This window comes from Cetorhinus maximus, chromosome 19, assembly GCF_964194155.1.
Source record: "Cetorhinus maximus chromosome 19, sCetMax3.hap1.1, whole genome shotgun sequence".
In the NCBI taxonomy this organism is placed as follows: Eukaryota; Metazoa; Chordata; class Chondrichthyes; order Lamniformes; family Cetorhinidae; genus Cetorhinus; species Cetorhinus maximus.
The window spans coordinates 60,425,348-60,449,060 of NC_135897.1; the positions used below are offsets into that span (position 1 = coordinate 60,425,348).

The following is a 23,713-nucleotide window of genomic DNA, read 5'->3' on the forward strand; positions in this document are numbered from 1 at the left end:
ATAGGGTTGATTCGCATTAATGGTAATGGTAGAGTGAGGGAGATACCAGGCCATGAGGTTACAGACTGTGGTTGAATACAATTCTGCTGAAGGCCCACAGTGCCTCACTGATGCCCAGTTGTGAACTGTTAGATCTGTTTTAAATTTTTCTCTTTTAGCACGGTGGTAGTGTCAAACAACACGATGGAGGGTATCCTCAATGTGAAGACAAGACTTCTCTCCTTTAAATACTATCATGGACAGATGCATCTGTGACAGGTAGATTGCTGATCATTCGGTCAAATAGGATTTTCCCTCTTGTTGGTTCCCTCGCCACCTGCCTCAGGCCCAGTCTAGCAGCTACATCCTTCAGAACTTCGCCAACTCTGTCTGTACTGGTACTGCTGACACACTCTTGGTGATGGACTTTGAAATCCCCACTCAAGTATATTCAGTGCCCTTGCCATCCTTAGTACTTCTTCCAACTGGTGTTCAACATGGAGTAGTACTGATTCGTCAGCTGAGGGGGTTAGGAGAGGGGGCAGTAGGGAGTAATCAGCAGGAGGCTTCCTTGCCCATGTTTGACCTGATGGCATGAGACTTCATAGGGTCTGGAGGCAATGTTGAGGACTCCCAGGACAATTCCCTTCCAACTGTACACCACCGTGCCACCACCTCTAGTTGTAGTGTAAATCAAATATGTCCTCTCCCAATAGGCTTCATCACTTAAACTGTTATGGGGTAAAATTTACTATACAAGAGTGATTCATTATATATGTTATACCGACATGACATTCTGTAGTTGTAAATCATATCTAATGATATTGTAATGCAATAGGATAATGTTCCATGAAATTTCCATTGTCAAATTTTGTACCTCCTGAAAGATTCCACTTGCAAACAGAATAGTGCATATAGACTTGTTCTTTCCAATTTTATCATCAGAAGTGGAGAGATGTCAAAACATTGTGGAATATTACATTAATAGAAACACCTCTGGAGTTTTTTTAAAACCTTCCTTAGCCAACATCACATGTTACTTATGCAGCGCCCAGCGAATGTATATTCCAAAAGTCTGTTTGTTCTCCACTTCATTCTTCTATTTATCTGCGCCCAATCATGGTGAAATTTTACAAAGTGCTTCCCACAATCAATTACTTTTGCAGTAACTATTTCATTAGCAAGCATGAATGCATTAATGCCATACAAACAGGCAATGATGCAAATAATTGTTTAGAATGGTATTGTTTGAAGTAAGATATTAGTCTGGTCATTAGTTCTGCATTGAATCGTGCAATTCAGCTGCTCCAACACTGTTACCTCTGCTGTTCCTAAAAATCTGTTCATGGCTGTTACAATGTACAGTTATGATATTACACATTTCTAGAAAAAATCATTTTGGAGGACACCTTGCACTGAGTTTAAAGACTGTTTCCAAAATGGACTTCAAGGGTCACTTGACTTCCTCCTTTTGGATTCGGACTGGAATCCCTTCAGTCAGACAAAGAGGCATCCTCAGACATACACACTTAAAATTCAATAAGTGTTCCAAAAGGGTAAACAGAAAATTATTGACTTGATGGTTTTTCCTCCAAATACAAAGACACCACTTAAAAAGCCACCATAAGGTATGAAAAACCTTGACCCTTTTGATCACCAGATGAGGCAAGGAGGCTTTGGATAACTGTAATGGAATTACCACTTGCCTTACATGGAAATTGACTCCGCATTATTGTACAGGTCACATGATAATGGTGACCAACTTGCCTTACCTGCAAAAAGAATTGAAAAGGGCAGGAAGCTGGCAGATGCACAGAGAACCATTTTGGTGAAGCCTCAACCCAGGGAGGAACAAAGAAAGGCATCTAGAAACAGCCATGACTTCTGCTGTAAGTAGCGAGGCGGTTTGAAAGCACCACGCCTGCAGAATCAGAAGGAAGAAACTTTCTCTCCTCCCTGTAAACCCTGATTCCATCTGCTAAGCTCAATTGTAAAAGCAACCATTTTGACAGTGGAAGCCAATGCAAATGCAGAGACAACTCAACAGCCTCAAGACCTTCACTTCAGACAATGCAACACCTTGACTTCAAAACATATCAGGCCCGCACGGAATATGTACTAATCTTGATTTATGTTTATAAGTGTTTGATCCTCATTTGTAATTAATCTTTGTGTGTGTTTATGTTAGTAACTTTACCTTTTCTTAGGTAACCTTCAGAGCAACAGAGTAAAATAAACTAAGCTTTTTTTTTGAAGTAAAAAGTCTTCATTGTTGAGCCATTTTAAATTGAATTTCTCACTCCATGGGTAAGGAAATACACATACACATACAAATACAAATTCATGCTCATGGGCAACTTTGGGGAAACACCTTTGAAGCGCTGTGCTAATAGCTCTCTCATATTTCTCATCTGCCTGCTTCCACTCAACAACATCATTCTACAAAATTCAAAATTAAACTCAGAACAAATTAATTTTCAAAATTTTGAAATTTTCAGTCATTTAAACCAGAAAATCTTAGAAAGCTTCTGCTGAAGTTATGACAAGTGTAGCTTCTCCTGGCTGTTTAGAGAATTGCACCAAACGTAACTGCCCCATTAGAGAGGGATTTTTCTTCAATTACATCTTATATTTTTCCACACTATGTTTAGTGTGAAAGTTTGAACATAAACAATAAAAGCAATCTTCAGCCTTGGCTTCTTCAGATAAAATGGAGCCTTAATGAGCTATTGGACTGCCATGAACTTCAAACCCCATATTTATCCATCACCAACATTATTTACTTTATCTCCATAATATCATTCATTTCTGTTTTTACCTCATTCCTATCAACACTGAAACCCTTAACCACATTTCTCCAGATCTGATTCATCCAATAACCAGGGATTACGCAACACAAATTTCAACTGCCTCAAACTCTAATACGCCCTGTATTCTTTTCCACTCATTCATTACCCACATCCTTGCTGATTTTTCCATTAGTTTCTTATCTCCTATAGCATCAAAACTCATTAAATATTGTTCTGGTGGGGGCTGGTGAACACCTGTGTGATCCATGACAACCACGTCTGCGGTAAGTGTCTGCAGCTCGAAAAACCTCGGCTCAGGTTTGATGAGCTGGAGTCCGAACTTTAGACACTGTGATGCATCAGGAAGGTGGCAAGTTACCTGTACACTTTGTTCCAGGACACAGTCACAGCCCTTAGGCTAGGTACTTCAGATTTGGTCAGTGATCAGGGACAGAAGGGTGTGACTGTAAGAGAGGCAGGTATGGGAATCCAGAAGGTAGAAGTGGAGGAGCTTCAGCCTTTGCAATTGTCCAACAGTTTGATGCTCTTGCAGCTTGAGTGGATGAGAGCAGGAACTCCAGGGAGGATGAGCAAACTGATCACAGCATCATGGTGCAAGTGGCCATTCGAGTGGAGGGAACAAAAAGAAATGTAAAGGTAGTAGGGGATGGTATAGTAAATGGGTTAGACACTGTTCTCTGCAGCTGAGAGTGAGAGTCCCGGAGGCTGTGTTGCCTGCCCGCTGCCAGAGTTAAGGACATCTCTTCAGGGCTGGAGAGGAAATTGGAGTAGGAGGAAAGGATCCAATTGTTGTGGTCCATGTGGGTACTAATGACATGGATAAGACTAAGAAAAAGATTCTGCTGAGAGAGTATGAGCAGCTAGGCAAAATTAAAAAGCAGAGCCTAATTATTATAAAAGCTAATAATATCTGTATTACTACCTGAACAACAAGCAAACTGGCACAGGGTAAATAATATCAGAGAGTTGATTGCGTGGTTCAAAGATTGGTGTGGGAGAAATGGATTTCAATTCATGGCACACTGGCACCAGTACTGGGGAAAGAGGGAGCTGTACTGTCATGTTTGATGAACCATATAACTAGGACTGTGGAGAAGGGCTTTAAACTAAATTGTTGTGCGGGAGGGCGGGGTGGGGAAAGAGAGTTCATGTAATGGGAGATTTGGTGGAATTTCTTCTCTCAGAGGCTCATTAATCTTTGGAATTCTCTTCCATAGAGACCATGTTACAGAATATACTCAAGGCTGTGAAGCTTTGGAATTCTCTCTTGGAGGGGGCTGTGGAAGCTCAGTCATTGAGTATATTGAGTATTGAGATTGACAGATTTTTGGGCACCATAGGAATCAAGGGATATGGGGATTGGGTGAGAAAGTGGAGTTGAGGTTGAAGATCAGCTGTGATCTTATTGAATGGCAGAGAGGCTCGAAGAGCCATATGGGCTGCTCCTTTCCTTAATGTTTTTATGCAAATAAATGATTATCTAATAGGAGCTGCTTGGGTAATGAGGGAAACCATTATAATTATGTTTGGCGCCAGAGCAAAATAATCAATTAAGTTGCACATTGAATTCTATTTTAAAAGTGAAACAGATTGTCACCAGTTATAAATAGCTTTACTATTTTTTAAACTTGTTAATCACATTTAATATACAAGGAACAAAAAATGATGAAAATAGCAGGAAAACAGATAGATGAGCAAGAATCCTTAAGAAACTCCTCTTGTTACTACAACAACTTGAACCTTAAATGCAGTAAAATGTCCCAAGGTACTTCATATAGGTGAATACTAAGAATTGTCAATAGTTTCAAGGTTCTAAAAAACCTAAAGTCACCATAACTACAGGCTGAATTTTGTGTTGATCAGGCAGGCACGCATCTGACCCGATCGGGCATGAAATCACGTGAGATGACGTCAGGCGAGCATCCTGACATCATCACGCGCTCGCACGATATTTCGGTCAGCTGGCGTGCGCAAAAGTCAGAAGCGCGCCCACCGACAATTAAGAGGGCAATTAAGCCCATTAACGATGCAACTGTCTGCTATTTTTCATCGCCTGTACAACCTAACAGTTGGCGGATGGGCAAATCTCCAGGCGGCCTTTATATTTTTCATGAAACCTCAGGCAAGAGTAAGATGAGGTTTCTGTTATGAAATAAAATAAAAATCTTTGGGCAGCATTTTTATCATCTATAGTTTCAGGTGCCTGATTGTAATGCTCAGACATTTTTTTTCTTTTTAAAACTTTATTAGAACATTTTCAGGTCTGCAGCTCCCTGAGGCAGCTCTCTGCCTTCAGGGAGCTTTCACTCAGCGCTCACCCGCGCCCACATTGACATCATCGCCCACCCTCCTCCCGCCCCCACCCCGGCAGTGCTGAGCTTTTCAGCGCGTGCTTCATGCTGGCTGGCTGTTAGTCGACCAGCCAGCGTGAAGCCGCGGTCGGGGGCTGATCGCTGATGGGTGTCCGTTTCTCAGCCGATCCCGGGCCCGCCTGCCTGCCAAGCTAAAAATTCAGGCCTATGTTTTCCAGGTGGAGAGAAAACCCCAACTTTTCTCTTCAACTCAGTACAGCACGAATCTGTGTAAAGTACGAGATGTGATGTGCACAGCTTACTGCATGCCAGGGACTAATTATTATTACAAATGCAAATTTTTACATTAGGGAAAAGGGAAGAAAAACAAAGAACTTATCAAAATTAGTATGACTTCATAAATGTATTCTTGGACTCCAAAAACCAAGCACGTAGCTCCAAAATTCAGATAGCAAATTGAAAATACAACATTGAAATTAAAACTGAAATTTTGAAGTAGTTTAAATAAGCACTTAAAAGTGACAAATTAATCATATTTCAGATGAGTTAATACAACAGCTTTGAGAAAGAAAAAACTTGGTTCATCTTAGGGCAAGATGCAATATACTAAAATAGTGGACTTATTCACTGGTTTTATTGGTTAGATCCTAGCCTGCCAGACTTGCAGCTGAGTCTAATTTGAAGTTTACTGTGTTTTATCTAGATCATCCAATCTCTCTTTGGGATATTTTGGCCTTCCAATCCTTCCTAAATCTGGCTTCCTACTCACTTTTGTTTTGCCCAATATTTTCTTGTTTCTGGGAGTTTTATTCCAATATCTCCCATGTCAGCTCTGATGTTACTTCAACAACTTCTGCTTTCATCTTTCCTGCTTTACAGCTACACATGATCACAGATATCACCATTATATTTTGCTCTCCTTCATTGTACGTCATTGGCTGTAAATCAATTACAGACATTCGATGATTTTGAAAAGCGCGATATAAATGCAAGTCTTTTCTTCTCCTTTAACTGCTGCTTTGCCCTTTCATGAAATTCATTTTCTTCACCATGCACTATGCTCTCAGTACCTCTATTGAGCAGCAACTCACATCAGTTCAAAGTTGGCAGAACCCTCAGTTCATTAGTGTCCTTTACCTCATCCAGCAAGTTAATAAAAATAAAAGTTTCTTCCTTTCAGAAATAAAGGAGCCAGAAATTCAAACAACTGTTGGGAGCCTTAGAAGCCAATTAGAATTATCCGAATTTTGCTTTGTTATTTACATTGTATAATATCAATCACTATACAATTTCACTTTAAGTGTAAAATATTGAATTATCATGAGATAGGAGCTGTTTCTTTAAAATCCATCGAACTTTTAGATAATGCTTCTTTGTCAAATTGCTTCTAGGATGCATAGTAAAATTTACATTGAGCATCATCGACACTGTAAAAATAACTGCATATGAAAAAAACTCTGACTTTTGACACCTGAAATTTAAATTTTATAAGTCAAGGGTATTTTCTACTTTGGAATACCTAAATATTTCAAATACAGGTTACAGAAAGTAGGAACTAAGATAAGTGGATTTATCGGCTTCTGAATTCATGCTTTAAAACAAAAAATACCGCTGCCCGTCTTACCACCAGCTAAACAAAATACAGATTTACTAGGGCCCATAACTTCCGAGCTCTGGGGCATCATACCTGGGAGGTACCCAAAGATGCACTGGGGGACATCCCCCCGGAAGTCCTCTAAGGATTGCATGGCAATTGCCAAGAAACTTCAAACTTCCATTGGGAAATCGTCCTCAATTGGAACCATCCAAAACTCTGATTTAAATTGTAATCTTCGATGGTTCCAGCTGTCTGACATTAATAGTTACCCAGAAAAAGTTAGAAGATTTAAAACCACCTCTAACTTCTGGGTAACTATTGTACTAACCCACCCCAACCCCCCACAGCCCCCCAAACCCCTACAGAACCGCCCAACTATCCTCCATTCACTGACTACAATCATCGACTACAACTCCACCCCAACTACCCTTCCATCCCCATCATATACCCTCCCACTCCACACCAGCTACCCTCCCACTCGCCCCCCTCCTCCCCCACCCACCCACCCACAGGCTACCCTCCCCACTCCCACTCCCCACACTGGCTACCCTCCACCTGCAACCCCCCCACCCTCCCTGGGCTTCTCAAAGTAGCTGGACCTATAAATCTACCTGCTTTACAGCAGCTAGTGCTTCAAAAAAGAGGGTGTGTCTTCCTTACCTTTGACTCAGTTGCGCTTGACACAAGGCCTCAGTAACCTACTGCACTGCACCTCTCTCACCTGGTCCAAGTTGAAAAGTCGTCAAGAGAGGTAAGGCTGCATTTCATGGTAAGCAACTAGTAGCGGAGAGGCAATCTGTCTATGACTGCCACTCCACGGAAGTTACAGTCCTAAAAGGCAAGGCTGCCTCCTTTTATCCTGTGCTTCTTAAGCCATACAACTAGCCATGCTAGTTGAAAGGAATGGCAGATTAATAAACTGTTTCCAAGTCCTTCATTGCAAGTCTGGGTTGTCAGATAAAAAGTTGCATAACTACAGTACAAAGAGGATCTTCTCTCCTTGTGAGAAAAGACATGACCTCAGTCAGAGGTTCTCTACAACAACTTGGCTGAGCAGTAGCATAATACCACAGGTGCTGGAAATCCAAAATAGAAACAGAAAATACTGGACATACTCAGCAGGTCAGGCAGCATCTGTGGACAGAGGTAGTGTTAAAGTTTCAGAGTGATGATCTTTCATCAGAACTGAGAAAAGTAAGAGAAGTATTTAAGCAAGTGCAGTGGCAGGGAAAGGAAGGACGGGGGCAAGGTCTGTGTTTGGGTGGAAGGCAAGGCGAGGTTAAAAGGCAAAAAGGACTATCATTCCTTTGTCATTTACTCTCTCCAGTACTTCACCGCATCCCTTCTGATCATTCCTCATCACTGTACCTGCTTTAGGCATCTCTAACTTTTCCAAGTTTTGATGAAAAGTCATCGACCTGAAATGTTATGTTGGTTTTGTCTCCAGAGATGATGTCTGACCTGAAGAATATTTCCAGCATTTTCTCTTTTAATTGGCTAAGCAATATGTGGGGTAGAACAACTGTGAGCCAGCATCATTCCAATCTATAGTTTCCTTCCAAACAGTGACTACACTTCAAAAGTACTTAATTGATTGTAAAGTGCTGAGGTTTCCTGTGGTAATGAAAGGCAATACAGAAATGCAAGTTTTTTTTATATAGTATGGAACTTTAATGTTCTCATAAAATGCGCCATCTAGAAGTTTTTTTTTACTTCAGTACAAAGTACTTTGTGTTCCGCAGGCTAACTGAAAAATGTCCAAAATAAAAACAAAAATTGCTGGTAATACTCAGCAGGTCAATCAGCATCTGGAGATAAAGTTAACATTTCAGGCTGAGAAGACTTTTCATCAGTTTTATGATGTTTTTTATTTCAGATTTCCAGCATCGACAGTATTTTGCTAAAAAGTGCCCATGGTCAGTTATTCACAAATGCGTTGAGGCATTGCTCTCAAAACCTTATTAAGTATGAATCTGAAATCTACCTCAGACATTGCTGTTTAATCTTTTAAAATATGAATATCCCAAAAATGCTTGTATATTGACACAGTTAAAATAATACTTTTTTTGTGTATTCCTTACAAAATAAAAGGTGCTCACCTGGTCCAGTCGCAAAGCACCCCCATCAAACCTTTGCCTACGAAGATGTTTGGCGATGTTATGAAGATTTAATACAGCAGTCTTTATTTCAGTAATACAGTGATCAGGTGAAACAGGTGGTAATTCATCAGGAGTGAATATCTTTTCTGCATCCTCAATTATGCTTTGTGCATGATTATAACTCAGCTTTACACAAGAGCGAATAACAGTTCGGCCTTGCCATTGACTAAGGATCTGCAAAATAAAATTGAAGAAGCAATTTTTTTTGGAAGATTTATATTTATCCAGCGCTTCATCACATTTCTCAGAAAAGAATGACTCATGAAAAATGTGCACACCTTGACGTATAGCCAAACCCTAGCCAATGAGCTTCCAAAAGCATTATGGAACAACAAAAACAGCTGCTTTAATTTGCTCTTCAAGGCAAAGTAATCAATTTATTTATTTAAATTTTCTCTTTCGGTATGCGTATGATTTTCATTTAACAGATTATTCATTTGATCCAATAAAGGTACCTATATGAAGTCACTATAAAATGTGTAGAATGCACAAATATTCGCTACAAAAATACACACTATATTTTTTGTATATATTAATGATGAATCAAAAATATTTTGCATATCATTTGAGGCCTTGTAAATGCATGACCAAAAATTGTGATTGTAATGATGCAAGATACACAGTTCCTCTAAAACCAACATTGACAGTTAAAGGTTATATTCTGCCAGTTTGGAGTTAAAACCTATCATGGTTTATGTCTTTGTAGGTCAAGATCCATTTTTGAAAGATATAATTATGAAAATTACATGCACATCGTTTAAAATAAGTATTAGATTCGGTTTTTGCACTGAAGTAAACATGAAAAAAAGCATAAAACATTTGTTTCCAGTTCCAAACAAATGGAACCAATGATTAGAAGAGGACGAAAGGCCAAGGAGATGATGGCCTAATGTGCCACAGCTGTTCACAATCTATATAAATGATTTGGATGTGGCGATCAAATGTAATATTCCCAAGTTTGCTGATAACACCAAACTGGGTGGGAATGTGAGTTGTGAGGAGGATGTAAGGAGGCTTCAGGGGATTTGGACAGGCTAAGTGAATGGGCAAGAACATGGCAATAAGTATGAAGTTATCCACTTTGGTAGAAAAAAAACAGAAAGGCAGAGTATTTCTTAAATGGTGAGATGTTGGGAAATGTTGATGTCCAAAGGGATGTGGGTGTCCTTGTTCCAGAGTCACAAAAAGCTAGCACGCAGGTGCAGCAAGCAATTAGGAAGGCAAATTGTATGTTGGCCTTCATCACAAATGGATTTGAGTACAGGAGTAAAGGTGTCTTGCTGCAATTGTATACAGCCTTGGTGAGACCACCCCTTGAGTACTGTGTGCAGTTTTGGTCTTCTTACCTAAGGAATGATGTGTTTGCCATAGAGGGAGTGCAACAGAGGCTCAGCAGATTAATCATGGGATGGTGGGTTTGTCTTATGAGGACAGATTGAGGGAACTGGGCCTGTATTCTCTAGAGTTTCAAAAATCGAGAGGTGATCTTATTGAAACTTTAAAAATTCTTAACAGGGCATGATAGGGTAGGTGTAGATAGGATGTTTCCCTGGCTGGTGAGTTTAGAACCAGGGGACAGAGTCTCAGAATAAGGGGCAGGCCATTTAAAGCTCAGATAAGGAGGAATTTCTTCACTCCAGAGGATGGTGAAGCTTTGGAGTTCTCTACCCCAGAGGGCTGTAGAAGCTCAGTTATTGAGCATTTTCAAGACAGAAATTGATAAGATTTCTGTATACTTGGGACATCATGGGATATTGGGATAGTGGGAAAAATGGCATAAGTGGTAGATGATCAGCCATGGTCTGTTTGAATGGTGGAGCAGGCTGTTCTACTCTTGCCCCTATTTCCTAAGTTCCTATGTTCCAATCCAGTTTCTGCACATGCCACAGCACTGAAACGGCTCAAGTCAACAAGTGTGAGGAGGACATGGGTTTCTTCAAGATAGAATACGTCAACTGCCTCTGTCACTTCCCTCACTGCCCCTTATCCACTGTGCCAAATGTCCATGAAGGTTTCCCCTGCCTTAGTGCTGAACTTGCATCTTTCTCTACTTCTCTCTTATCTGCCCTCATGTTCTATTCTAGTTCTTCTTGCTCATAAGATTGCTCCCTTGATCCTATTCCTACCAAACTGTACAACACCCAATTTCTCTTCCTGGCCCCCAAATTAGCTGATATTGTTGAAGTTCTCTATCTTTAGGTTCTGTGCCCCTCCCCTCTACATCTGTCATCATCACAATACCCATATTTAATACCCTTGCAATCCGCTGCCCAATCTCCAACCTCACTTTCTTCTCCAAAGAGGAAAAGCAGAGATGTGCCTATCTTGTGTGGAGCTCCATGTACGAATCCTGAGTCACAGTATTGAAACAACCCTCTTGCTCAACCTGTCTGCAGCTTTGACATGGTTGACCACGCCATCCTCTTCCAACACCTCTCCACGGTCATCCAGCTGGGTAGAATGGCACTTACCTGGTCCCATCCATACCTATCCAATCATAGCCAGAGAAATTACATGTGAAGGTTTCACTTTCTGCTGCTGCACAGTTGCCTCTGGAGTCCTCCAAGGATCCAACCTGGGCCACCTACTTATCATCTTCACACTGTTTCTTGACGACATGAAACGTCAGGTTCCACATGTACACTGACAACACCTACCTTTCCCTCATCACCACCTCTCTCAACACCTACATTGTCTCTGATTTGTCACACTGTTTCCCTGGCATTCAGTACTGGATAAGCAGAAATTTTCTCCAACTAAATATTGAGAAGGTGGAAGCCATTCTCTTTGGTCCCCCCAACAAACCCCACTCCTTAGTTACTGACTCCATCCCTCTCCTGGCAACCATCTAAAGTTGAACTAGACAATTTGCAGCTTTGGTGTTGTACCTGAGTCTGCAATAAACTTCTGACCACAGCTCCTCTCCATCACTAAGACTGTCTAATTCCACCTCCCTAAAATCATCTGCTTCAGCTCAACTGCAACTGAAACTCTGATCATGCCTTTGTTACCTCTAGAGTTGACTATTTAAATGCTCCCCTGGCTGGCCTCTCACCCTCCACTCTCAGTAAACTTAAAGATATCAAAAACTCTGCTACTAGTATTCTAATTTACACTGACCCATTCATCCATTACCCTGTGCTCTGAGCAACAAGGCTCCCACAGTCTGGCAACGCTTCAAATTTCAAATTCTCATCCTCCTTCTCAAATCCCTCCATGGTCTCGTCTACCCCCATCTCTGAAACCTCCTGCAGCCTCACAACCCTCTGAGGTCTCTGCGCTTCTCCAATTCAAGCCTCTTGTGCACCCCTAATTTTAATCACTCTGCCATAGGCAGCTGTGCCTTCAGCTGCCTAGACCCCAAGCATTGGAATTCCCTCCCTAAACACCTCCACCTCTCTATCTGTCTTTTCTCTTCTAAGAGGTTCCTGAGTGTGTGGTGGAGGCAGCTCAATTGATGCTTTCAAAAGGAAATTAGATAACTATCTGAATAAATTTTTTTTTTACAGAGCTACAAGGAAAAGGCAGGGCAGTGGTACTAGGTGAATTGCTTCTTCAAAGGGCCAACACAGACACAATGGGACAAATGGCCTCCTTCTGTACTGTAACCACTCTATGACTGCCCTTCAAGAGCCCTTCATTGTCTGGAAAATGCTTTGAGATGCTGTGAAAGGTGCTAAATAAATGTGAATTTTTTCTTTCACTGTTATTCAAAGTGTATTACATTTACCACTTTTCATTCTTTGGTACAATTCCCATCTCCGAAGGTTTTTGGCATATTATGCCTACACTACCTCTTACTCAACCTCTTCAGCATTTGGGGTGCATACTATAGCAGCTTGGAGACATTTGCGTTTTTACTCCTATTGATTTCTTTAAAAAAAAATACTAATACCTCCTAAAATTCTTAGTTTGTCATGGAACTAATATAAAATATCTTTACTATTCTAGCACTGTCAAGTACAAAATGTCCCTCCTCATCTCACAATGATCCCACATTATTTCCTCTTATTTGTCCAAAAAAGAGCTTCCTGTTTCTGAGTTTGTTGGTACATTATAAATACATGGGACAGAATTTTCCCATTGGCGATTTGGGGGCCGGGCCCGCTTGCCGATGGGAAAACGACGCAGGATGACGTTGGGAGAAACCCCCGATGTCATCCGCCCCATTTAAATATTCAGGAAGGCAGGCGGACAGCAAAATCAGCCGTCCGCCCGCCGACCTGTCAATGGCCAATTGAGGCCATTGACAGGATAACTAAGGTAATTAAAGGCCCTGCCTGTCCAATCTTAAGGCTGGCGGGCAGGCCAGGAGCCCCGGCGGGAAGGAGAAAAAACATGAAACCTCATCCGCTGGTGGGATGAGGTTTCATGTCTGTTTAAAAAATCTTTAATAAAGTTTATGTAATATTTAACATGTCCCATCTCGTGTGACATTGACTCATGAGGGGGACATGTTAATAATTTTTTTATTTTTCTATTTTTTAAGTTTACAAACCTTTCAGCGCTCTCCCTGAGACAGCACTTAGTTTCAGGGAGCAGTGCGCTCTTTTGAAGCTGATCCAGTGGACGAACTAAACATGTTTGTATATTTGCTGACCCATTTGAGAAGGCAATGAATTATTAAATTGCAATTATTCATAAATTCTAATATAGTATACAATATAATTAGGACCAAGATTTTCTTTAACAGTTCGTTTAGGTTCAATAAGTAGGACTGCAATTGCTGTGTACAATAAATACAACAGCTGAACACACAAGCAGCAATCATCTTGGGGAGATCACTGATATCACAGGTTCAGCAAGCCTACAATAATAATGCTGTAATGGTGTAATAAGACAAGCAAAAAGAGTTCAGCGCAATGAGATCAGCAAAGAAAAATGCAGCTTTAAGCCAAGATAAACTATACAAATATAGAGGTATATATTGAAAGAAAAAAAAACTATAAACCCTAAAAGACTCTAATCTTCATAATATTAAAATTGCCTTCATGCTTATTTGAACTTATTGAAAATACAACATGCTGAAATGACAACCTACTCCAACCAATTTGCAAGCAAAGCCAAGATAGTGCAACATGAGGGCACTATATCCAAGCATGACCCTGTCCTCAATATATCTATCCAAAATATATTAAAATTCTCATATCTGTGCACATTTCCTGTCTTCAAATACCTTGCTTGCTGTCACATTGTTGATTTTACCATTATAAATTCCTACATCCACATTCACAACAGCACCCACCAATGTAAACACAACACACTAATTGCAGAATCTGGCCACCAGAGTGTGCTCCAAATCTGTTCTCCACAAATTGCATAAAATGTTTTCTAAAATTATTCAACCACCTATCTGTTCTTGCTAACTGAAATTTCCAAACTCCAAAGCAACGATTTTTAAAAATAAATTAAAAAGTGACGATTCACACTAACATGCTTAAGTGTTCTGATGAAAGGTGACAACCTGAAACATTAACTGTTTGCCTTCTCCATTGCTGTCAGGTCTGCTAAGTATTTCTAGTATTTTCTGTTCTTATTTCACATTTCCTGCAGTCACAGTATTTTGCTTTAGGATTAATGACTAAATATACCCACGAATTATTATATACTTTCCTTCATCTAAAGTTTTGTTTGGCGACTTCAGTTACTTCCAAAACCTCCGGATTTAGCGTTGAATGAAAAAGAAGTGGGGAGGAGGAGGAGGAGGAAAGGAGCGGGGAATGAGATAATGAGGAAAGGAGCAGGGAGGGAGAAAACGAGGAAAGGAGCAGGGAGGGAGAAAACGTGGAAAGAAGCAGGGAGAGAGAAAACGAGGAAAGGAGCGGAGAATGAGATAGCGAGAAAAGGAGCAGGGAATGAGAAAACGAGGAAAGGAGCAGGGAGGGAGAAAACGAAGAAAGGGGCGACGAGGGAGAAAACGCGGAAAGGAGCAGGAGGGGCGAAAAAGAAGAAAGGGGCGACGAGGGAGAAAATGAGGAAAGGAGCAGGGAGGGAGAAAACAAGGAAAGGAGCGACGAGGGAGAAAATGAGGAAAGGAGTGACGAGGGAGAAAATGAGGGAAGGAGCGGGGAGGGAGAAAGCAGCATGGGGAGGGAACAAACCAGGAAAGGGGTGAGGAAGGAGAACGCAAGGAAAGGAGCTAGGAGGGAACAAACAAGGGAAAGAGCGGGGCAACGAGTAAAGTAGTGGTGAGGGGGTCAAGGAAAAGAGCAGTGAGAGGGAGTGAGGAAAGGAGCTTCAAGAGGGGAAAGGAGCACAACAATGGGTGAAAAGTGGAAAAGAGAGGAAAGATGGGGCTTTGTAAAAGACAGGAAAGGAAGGTAGGTAGGGAAGAGACACACAGGGAAGAACAAGCAGAAGAAAAGGCTGGGAGCGCGAAGTATTTGGAGAATATTTCAACTGGGCGACAAAAAAATATGATGGTGTTGTTTATTATTTCTATTGAATTCTAAGTGGTGGGCATTAACGGAGATTCACTTGTGCCTATATATAAACTAAAACAATGGTTATTAGGTTCGGAGGTGTATGCTTGGAACCTGTAAATCGGTGCCAAGGTTACATTTTCACTGGCCCACGGACTTTCAAATGGGCTTTTTAACTGGAAGTCACTCTCAGCCAACTACCAAAAAAGTGCAGTGCATTCTGCAGAACATCTGAAACCAGTCTGACCAGGGCAAACGACCTGAACAAATCAAAATAAAGAATCATTCATGAACAGCACAATGTCTGAACCAGTACCAGTTAGAATATTTTGTTCAATGGAAAAATAGTGAGAGTAAACTAAAGGCAGGGGGAAAAAGACTAGATTAAGGAGGAGTGTCATGCAAGATATTACAATCTTTTTTAAAACTATATTCCTTTTAAAGTGGACCCTGATAAACTATAAGGTGGCTGCCAAAGAGTTATCTGACCTTTGCAACTTCAACAACCTAGCAAGCTTTCTAGAAAATTCCAAATAATAGGCAGGGGTCTCCCTTGAATGGACATGCCTAAACAGCACTCTTCCACGGTATTTCACACCTACTATTCGTCAAGGCTCACTCCAAAACACAATGTCAATAAGCTCTCAGATTCTCCAACTCCGGGTTTGCCATGTAACAAAGGAGGGTTATCAAGACTGAGTATCCATAATGAAGTGCTAAAAACCACTATCTACCTTCCATTGTATATCAATGACTTTTGACCATGTGACTGAAACTCCTTCGTGATGAAAGACCATAATTTGCCTTCCATCGTGCATTAATGGCCATTCATCATTTGGTTGAAACTACCCTCTGATTTTGACATCCTTTCATTCAAAAACTGTGAGGGAGACTGGGCAGTCTGCAGAACACCAGCAGCAACATCACAGCTGCAAAGGGAAGGCTGTGTTATCTTGCCTTTGCAAGACCTGTGAGGCTTCAAGTCTTTTAAAAGCCTCCTCTAACCTGTTTCAGACAGCTCTGAGTTCACATGTAAGAAATTAGGCCTCTGCTTACAACAGCCATCAGGGCCTGTCTACATGACCTACTGAATACACTTTTCCTTGAAGGAACCCAGCAGTTAATCTGGGTTTGACCCCAGTCATCTGAATTTAGCTGAAATTCAACTCCAGGCGGTAAAACTTTCCTCATGCACTGGACTCTCAAAGACACGTGAACTGCCAACTATTCTGTTTTGTTTTAATATTTTAGAAGCGCACAACTTTTTTTTAAACTGCATCATTCTTGGGCATGTGTGGTGCAGTGATAAGCCTTTCTGGGATGAGCATGTGAATAAATAATGCTCCTTGTTTAAATCCATGCCAGTCACCATGCATGGTGACATTTAAATTGACCGCACACTAACGGGGGCATGGGAACACATATCACACATTTCAAAATTAAATTACACTGATTATGGACAGAAGGAAAGAGAATTGGGGGTTCCAGTCTATCTCTCTCCCATGCCCATAACAGAGACAATGAGACAGAAAGGGTAGAAAGTAAAGGAATAAAAGCAAAGTGCCAACAACAATTAAAATGTGAAGGAATGGCACTCCGAATTTTCAAATATTAATTTTCAGTGCTAGCAGATTGTTTAGTAGCAATTAGCACTTACCCCCAAGGATAAAAAATAAAAAGAGAATACAAAAGTTTCTGTAAGCATGTAAAAATGAAAAAAGGCATAAAAATAAATGTAGGTCCCTTGCAGGCAGAGGCAGAAGAAAAAATAATAGAAATAAGGAAATGATAGAAACATTAAATTTATACCTTGTATCTGTCTTCACAGCAGAAGAGAGAACAAACACATTCTGCAAACAGTGGGGAACCAGTGGGCTAGTGGAAATCAGCAGCTTAGGGATATTAGTGTTAATATAGTACTGAAGAAATAAATGAGACATACAGTTGACAAATACCCTGGACCTGATGGCTGCCAACCTAGGGTTTTAAAATAAGTAGTTGCACACATAGTGGGTATATTGGGTTAGATCTTCAAGGACAGTCTTGATTGGAAGGTAGCAAACATTGTCTCACTATTCAAGAAAGGAGGGAGAGGGAAAACATGAATCCATAGGCCAATTTAGCCTGACATAAATAGTAAAGAAAATGTGAGAATCTATTATTAGGGAAGTAGTAACAGAGCACTTAGAGAATCATAATATGATTTAGGCTCAGTCAACAAGGATTTATGAAAGGAAAATAATATTTGACAAAAACAAAAAACTACTGCGGATGCTGGAAATCCAAAACAAAAACAGAATTACCTGGAAAAACTCAGCAGGTCTGGCAGCATCGGTGGAGAAGAAAAGAGTCGATGTTTCGAATCCACATGACCCTTCAACAGAACTGAGTATAGTTAGGAGAGGGGTGAAATATAAGCTGGTTTAAGGTGGGGGGCGGGGGGAGAGAAGTTGAGGGTGGGGTGGTTGTAGGGACAAGCAAGCAGTGATAGGAGCAGATAATCAAAAGATATCACAGACAAAAGGATCAAAGAGGTGTTGAAGGTGGTGATATTATCTAAGAAAATGTGCTAATTAAGAATGGATGGCAGAACACTCAAGGTACAGCTCTAGTGGGGGTGGGGTGGAAAGACTGACAGGGTATTATAGTTGTAGATTTAAAAATAATGGAAATAGGTGGGAAAAGAAAAATCTATATAAATTATTGAAAAAAACAAAAGGGAGGGGGAAGAAACGGGGTGGGGATGGGGGGAGGGAGTTTAAGATCTAAAGTTGTTGAATTCAATATTCAGTCCGGAAGGCTGTAAAGTGCCTAGTCGGAAGATGAGGTGCTGTTCCTCCAGTTTGCGTTGGGCTTCACTGGAACAATGCAGCAAGCCAAGGACAGACATGTGGGCAAGAGAGCAGGGTGGCGTGTTAAAATGGCAAGCGACAGGGAGGTTTGGGTCTTTCTTGCGGACAGACCGCAGGTGTTCTGCAAAGCGGTCGCCCAGTTTGCGTTTGGTCTCTCCAATGTAGAGGAGACCGCATTGGGAGCAACGAATGCAGTAGACTAAGTTAGGGGAAATGCAAGTGAAATGCTGCTTCGCTTGAAAGGAGTGTTTGGGCCCTTGGACGGTGAGGAGAGAGGAAGTGAAGGGGCAGGTGTTGCATCTTCTGCGTGGGCATGGGGAAGTGCCATAGGTGGGGGTTGAGTAGGGAGTGATGGAGGAGTGGACCAGGGTGTCCCGGACGGAACTATCCCTACGGAATGCCGCCAGGGGGGGTGAAGGGAACACGTGTTTGGTGGTGGCATCATGCTGGAGTTGATGGAAATGACGGAGGATGATCCTTTGAATGCGGAGGCTGGTGGGGTGATAAGTGAGGACAAGGGGGACCTTATCATGTTTCTGGGAGGGAGAAGGCGCATCTGTTCTGATGACGCTACCTTCAAAAACAGTTCCTCTGACATGTCCTCCTTCTTCCTTAACCGAGGTTTTCCACCCACGGTCGTTGACAGGGCCCTCAACCGTATCCGGCCCATCTCCCGCGCATCTGCCCTCACGCCTTCTCCTCCCTCCCAGAAACATGATAGGGTCCCCCTTGTCCTCACTTATCACCCCACCAGCCTCCGCATTCAAAGGATCATCCTCCGCCATTTCCGCCAACTCCAGCATGATGCCACCACCAAACACATCTTCCCTTCACGCCCCCTGGCGGCATTCCGTAGGGATCGTTCCCTCCGGGACACCCTGGTCCACTCCTCCATCGCCCCCTACTCCTCAACCCCCACCTATGGCACCTCCCCATGCCCACGCAGAAGATGCAACACCTGCCCCTTCACTTCCTCTCTCCTCACCGTCCAAGGGCCCAAACACTCCTTTCAAGTGAAGCAGCATTTCACTTGCATTTCCCCTAACTTAGCCTACTGCATTCGTTGCTCCCAATGCGGTCTCCTCTACATTGGAGAGACCAAACGCAAACTGGGCGACCGCTTTGCAGAACACCTGCGGTCTGTCCGCAAGAAAGACCCAAACCTCCCTGTCGCTTGCCATTTTAACACGCCACCCTGCTCTCTTGCCCACATGTCTGTCCTTGGCTTGCTGCATTGTTCCAGTGAAGCCCAACGCAAACTGGAGGAACAGCACCTCATCTTCCGACTAGGCACTTTACAGCCTTCCGGACTGAATATTGAATTCAACAACTTTAGATCTTAAACTCCCTCCCCCATCCCCACTTTTGTTTTTTTCAATAATTTATACAGATTTTTCCTTTCCCACCTATTTCCATTATTTTTAAATCTACAACTAATACCTTGTCAGTCTTTCCACCCCACCCCCACTAGAGCTGTACCTTGAGTGTTCTGCCATCCATTCTTAATTAGCACATTTTCTTAGATAATATCACCACCTTCAACACCTCTTTGATCCTTTTGTCTGTGACATCTTTTGATTATCTGCTCCCATCACTGCTTGCTTGTCCCTACAACCACCCCACCCTCAACTTCTCTCTCCCTGCCCGCCACCTTAAACCAGCTTATATTTCACCCCTCTCCTAACTATACTCAGTTCTGTTGAAGGGTCATGTGGACTCGAAACGTCGGCTCTTTTCTTCTCCACCGATGCTGCCAGACCTGCTGAGTTTTTCCAGGTCTGTTTTTGTATAATATTTGACAAATCTGTTAAGAGGATTTTTGAGGTTGTAACCATTAAGGTAAATAAGGGGGAAATCAGTGAGTGCAGTATATTTGGATTTTCAGAAAACATTCAATAAGGCACCACACAAGAGGTTATTACATAAAATTAGGACTCAAGGGATTGAGGGCAATATATTAGCATGAATTAAGGATTGGCTAAGGACAGAAAGCAGAGAGTAGGAATCACATAATGAAAACAGAAAATGATGGAAATACTCGGCAGGCAACCTCTATGAAGAAAGAAACAGAGAAACAGATTTGTCCCTGAACTGAACACTGTTTACTCTCCACAGATGCTGCCAGACCTGCTGAGTATTTCTAGCATTTTGTTTTTATTTCATATTTCCAACATCCATAGTATTTTGCTTTTGTTTGAGAGTAGGAACAGCAAATCTTTTTCAGGTTGACAAGCTGCAACTAGCATCAGCTGTGGCTCAGTTGTTGTGCTCTTGTCGCTCAATCACAAGGTTCAGGTTCAAGTACTACTCCATGGCACAAAAGTCAAGGTTGGCACTCTGGTAAGGTACTGAGGGAGTACTCCATTGTTGTAGGTATTGTCTTTAGGATGAGATGGTAAACCAAGGCCCAATCTGCCTGCTCAGGTGAATGCAAAAGATCCCACAGCACTATTTCAAAGAACACAAAGGGAGTAAACCCCAGTGCCCTGGCCAATATTTATCCTTCAATCAACATTACAAAAAAAAAGATTTTCTGGTCATTATCACGTTGCTGTTTGTGCGTATTTGCTGGGTGCAAATTAGGTGTTGCGCTTCCTACATTACATGACTGACTACCTTAATAGTAGGCTATAAAGTGTTTTAAGACGTTCAGTGGTCATGAAAAGCGCAATACAAAAGCGAATCTTGCTTTGTTTTCTTTTACTAGCAGAGTACTGTAATGATCAGTGCTTGGGCCTTAACTATTTACAAACTATGTCAATGACTTAGGCGAGGGGCCCAAGTGTAATGTATCCAAGTTTGCTCAAGCTATAAAGTTAGATGAGAAAGTAAGCTGTGAGGAGAATGCAAAATGGTTGCAAAGGTATAAAGACAAGTTAAGTGAGTGGGCATGATGTACCTACATGGCAGATGGAATATAATGTTCGGAGTGTGAACATTCCACTTTGGAAGAAAAAGTAAAAAAGCAGAATACTACTTAAATAGAGGGTGACAGGGAAATGCTGGTATTTCAGAGGGACCTGTTTGTCCTTGTATACAAAGCACAGGAAGTTAAACCTACAGGTACAGAAATTAGGAAAGCTGATTGTTTTTTAGTTTTTATTACAAAGAGATTGGAATATAAAATTGAAGAAGTCTGACTACACTCAGGCTCCATCGACAGCATCTTGCAAACCCACAATCTCTACCACCTAGAAAGACAAGGGCAGCAGTTACATGGGGACACTGCCACCTACAATTTCCCCTCCAAGCAACATGCCATCCTGACTTGGAACTATGTTACCATTCCTTCACTGTCGCTGGGTGAAAATCCTTCCTTAACAGCACTGTGGGTGTACCTATGGACTACAGTATTTCAAGAAGGTGGCTCACCACCACCTTCTCATGGGAAATTAGGGGTGGGAAATAAACATTGGCCTAACCAGCGACGACTACATCCAGTGAAAAATAATTTTTAAAAATTGTACAGAGCCTAGTGAGACCATACCTGGAGTACTGTGTACACTATTGTCTCCTTACCTAAGAAAGGATATGTTAATTTTGGAAGGAGTGCAACTAAGGTTCACTAGATTGATACCCAAGATGAGGGATGTCCCATGAGGACAGACTGGTAGATTGGATCCATATTCCCCGGAATTTAGAAGAATGTTAGCTGATCTCATTGAAACATATAAAATTCCTAAGCTGTTTGATAGGTTAGATGTTAGGATGGGATGTATACATATTATACATATTATGATGAACAAGGTGTTACAATTCTATGCAACAGACTGAATGGACCAGAGGATCTTTTCCTGTCTGTCATTGTTTTACGTTTCTATAACTTGGTGGTGATCATCATACATGATACATAGGGAGGCAGCTATTGAAAGATTGTACATTCTGCTTTATATCCAGTCAAGCGCATTTTGAGCACGCACTGATAAAATGTTGAAATGGTTCAGGACAAATTGAACACTACTCTGACGTTTTAAAGCACAGAGAGACAAGAAACGCATCAACTCCTTCATGGCTTCTATCGTTATGAATGGCATCACTAGTAAACATGGAGCTAGCCTTGAAGATGCCCCTAGAATAATGAAACCACTCTCCGAATAAACATGGCCAATTACACAACAGAAGGTAAAACATGCAATGACACATTCTATCTCCTTTCTGGTTATACAACGTGCTAACAGTTTTATTTTGCTTCCTTGGAGACTAATTCCAGTTCGCAACTGCATTAGTGATATGTGGAAATTAGTACTGCAGACTCATTCACCAACCACAATCACCATTAACTAGTTACGAAGTAATCAAGTTACTGTATGATGGTAGTAAATAATATGTCAAGAAAAATGCCAAATCCAGCAAGATCTTAAGGTGTTATCTGTGCTCTTTGTAAAATCATAGCTCTGATCCAAACAATAATATTTGACATCCCTCTATTCATCTCTGCTCTCCATGTCCAGGTTTGGTTAACTAAGGCTTTTTTATGTTTGCATAGGATTACATAGGATATACGACACAGAAACAGGCCATTCGGTACAACCAGTCCATGTCAGTGTTTATGTTCCACTTGAGCCCACTCTCATCATTCCTCATCTACACCTACCATTGTAACCATCTATGTGCTTCTCCCTCATATGCTTGTCTAGTTTCTCCTTTAATGCATCTTTACTATTCAACTCAATTTAACAACTCCCTTTGGTAGCAAGTTCCACATTCTTACCACTATTTGGGTTTTTGAGGAAGGTTGAAGCTTTTCCTACCCTTTGAAATTTCAACAACATTCAGTTAAAGTGTCTCTGTTCAGATACTTCAAGTCATCCTGACATAGGGAAATGCATGGATGCAATCAATAAAGAAAAGGAAGGCTGAGATCTGATCAAGTGTCCAGTAAGTTTACGAAAACACCATGAAGCATTTATTAGAGGCACCAAACGTAAACTGGGCGACCGCTTTGCAGAACACCTGCGGTCTGTCCGCAAGAAAGACCCAAACCTCCCTGTTGCTTGCCATTTTAACACTCCAACCTGCTCTCTTGCCCATATGTCTGTCCTTGGTTTGCTGCATTATTCCAGTGAAGCCCAACGCAAACTGGAGGAACAGCACCTCATCTTCCATCTAGGCACTTTACAGCCTTCCGGACTGAATATTGAATTCAACAACTTTAGATCTTGAACTCCCTCCCCCATCCCCACCCCATTTCTGTTTCTTCCCCCTCCCTTTTGTTTTTTCCAATAATTTATATAGATTTTTCTTTTCCCACCTATTTCCATTATTTTTAAATCTATACCTGTAATGCCCTGTCAGTCTTTCCACCCCACCCCCAGTAGAGCTGTACCTTGAGTGTCCTGCCATCCATTCTTAATTAGCATTCTCTTAGATAATATCACCACCTTTAACACGTCTTTGTTCCTTTGTCTGTGACATCTTTTATCTGCTCCTATCACTGCTTGCTTGTCCCTACAACCACTCCCCCCCCAACTTCTCTCCCCCCCACCCCACCCCCCACCTTAAACCAGCTTATATTTCACCCCTCTCCTAACTTTACTCAGTTCTGCTGAAGGATCATGAGGACTCGAAACGTCAACTCTTTT

At 41.6% G+C, this 23,713-nt stretch overlaps 1 protein-coding gene across 2 annotated transcripts in view; it reads right to left on the reverse strand.

The window, feature by feature from the left end:
* dis3l2 (DIS3 like 3'-5' exoribonuclease 2) overlaps positions 1-23,713 on the reverse strand; it is a 297,452-nt gene that overhangs the window by 106,820 nt on the left and 166,919 nt on the right. For both annotated transcript variants that reach the window (XM_078563912.1, XM_078563911.1), the window contains one exon: positions 8,798-9,031. In XM_078563912.1, coding sequence (XP_078420038.1) covers positions 8,798-9,031 — 234 coding nt within the window. The remainder of the gene's footprint in view (positions 1-8,797; positions 9,032-23,713) is intronic.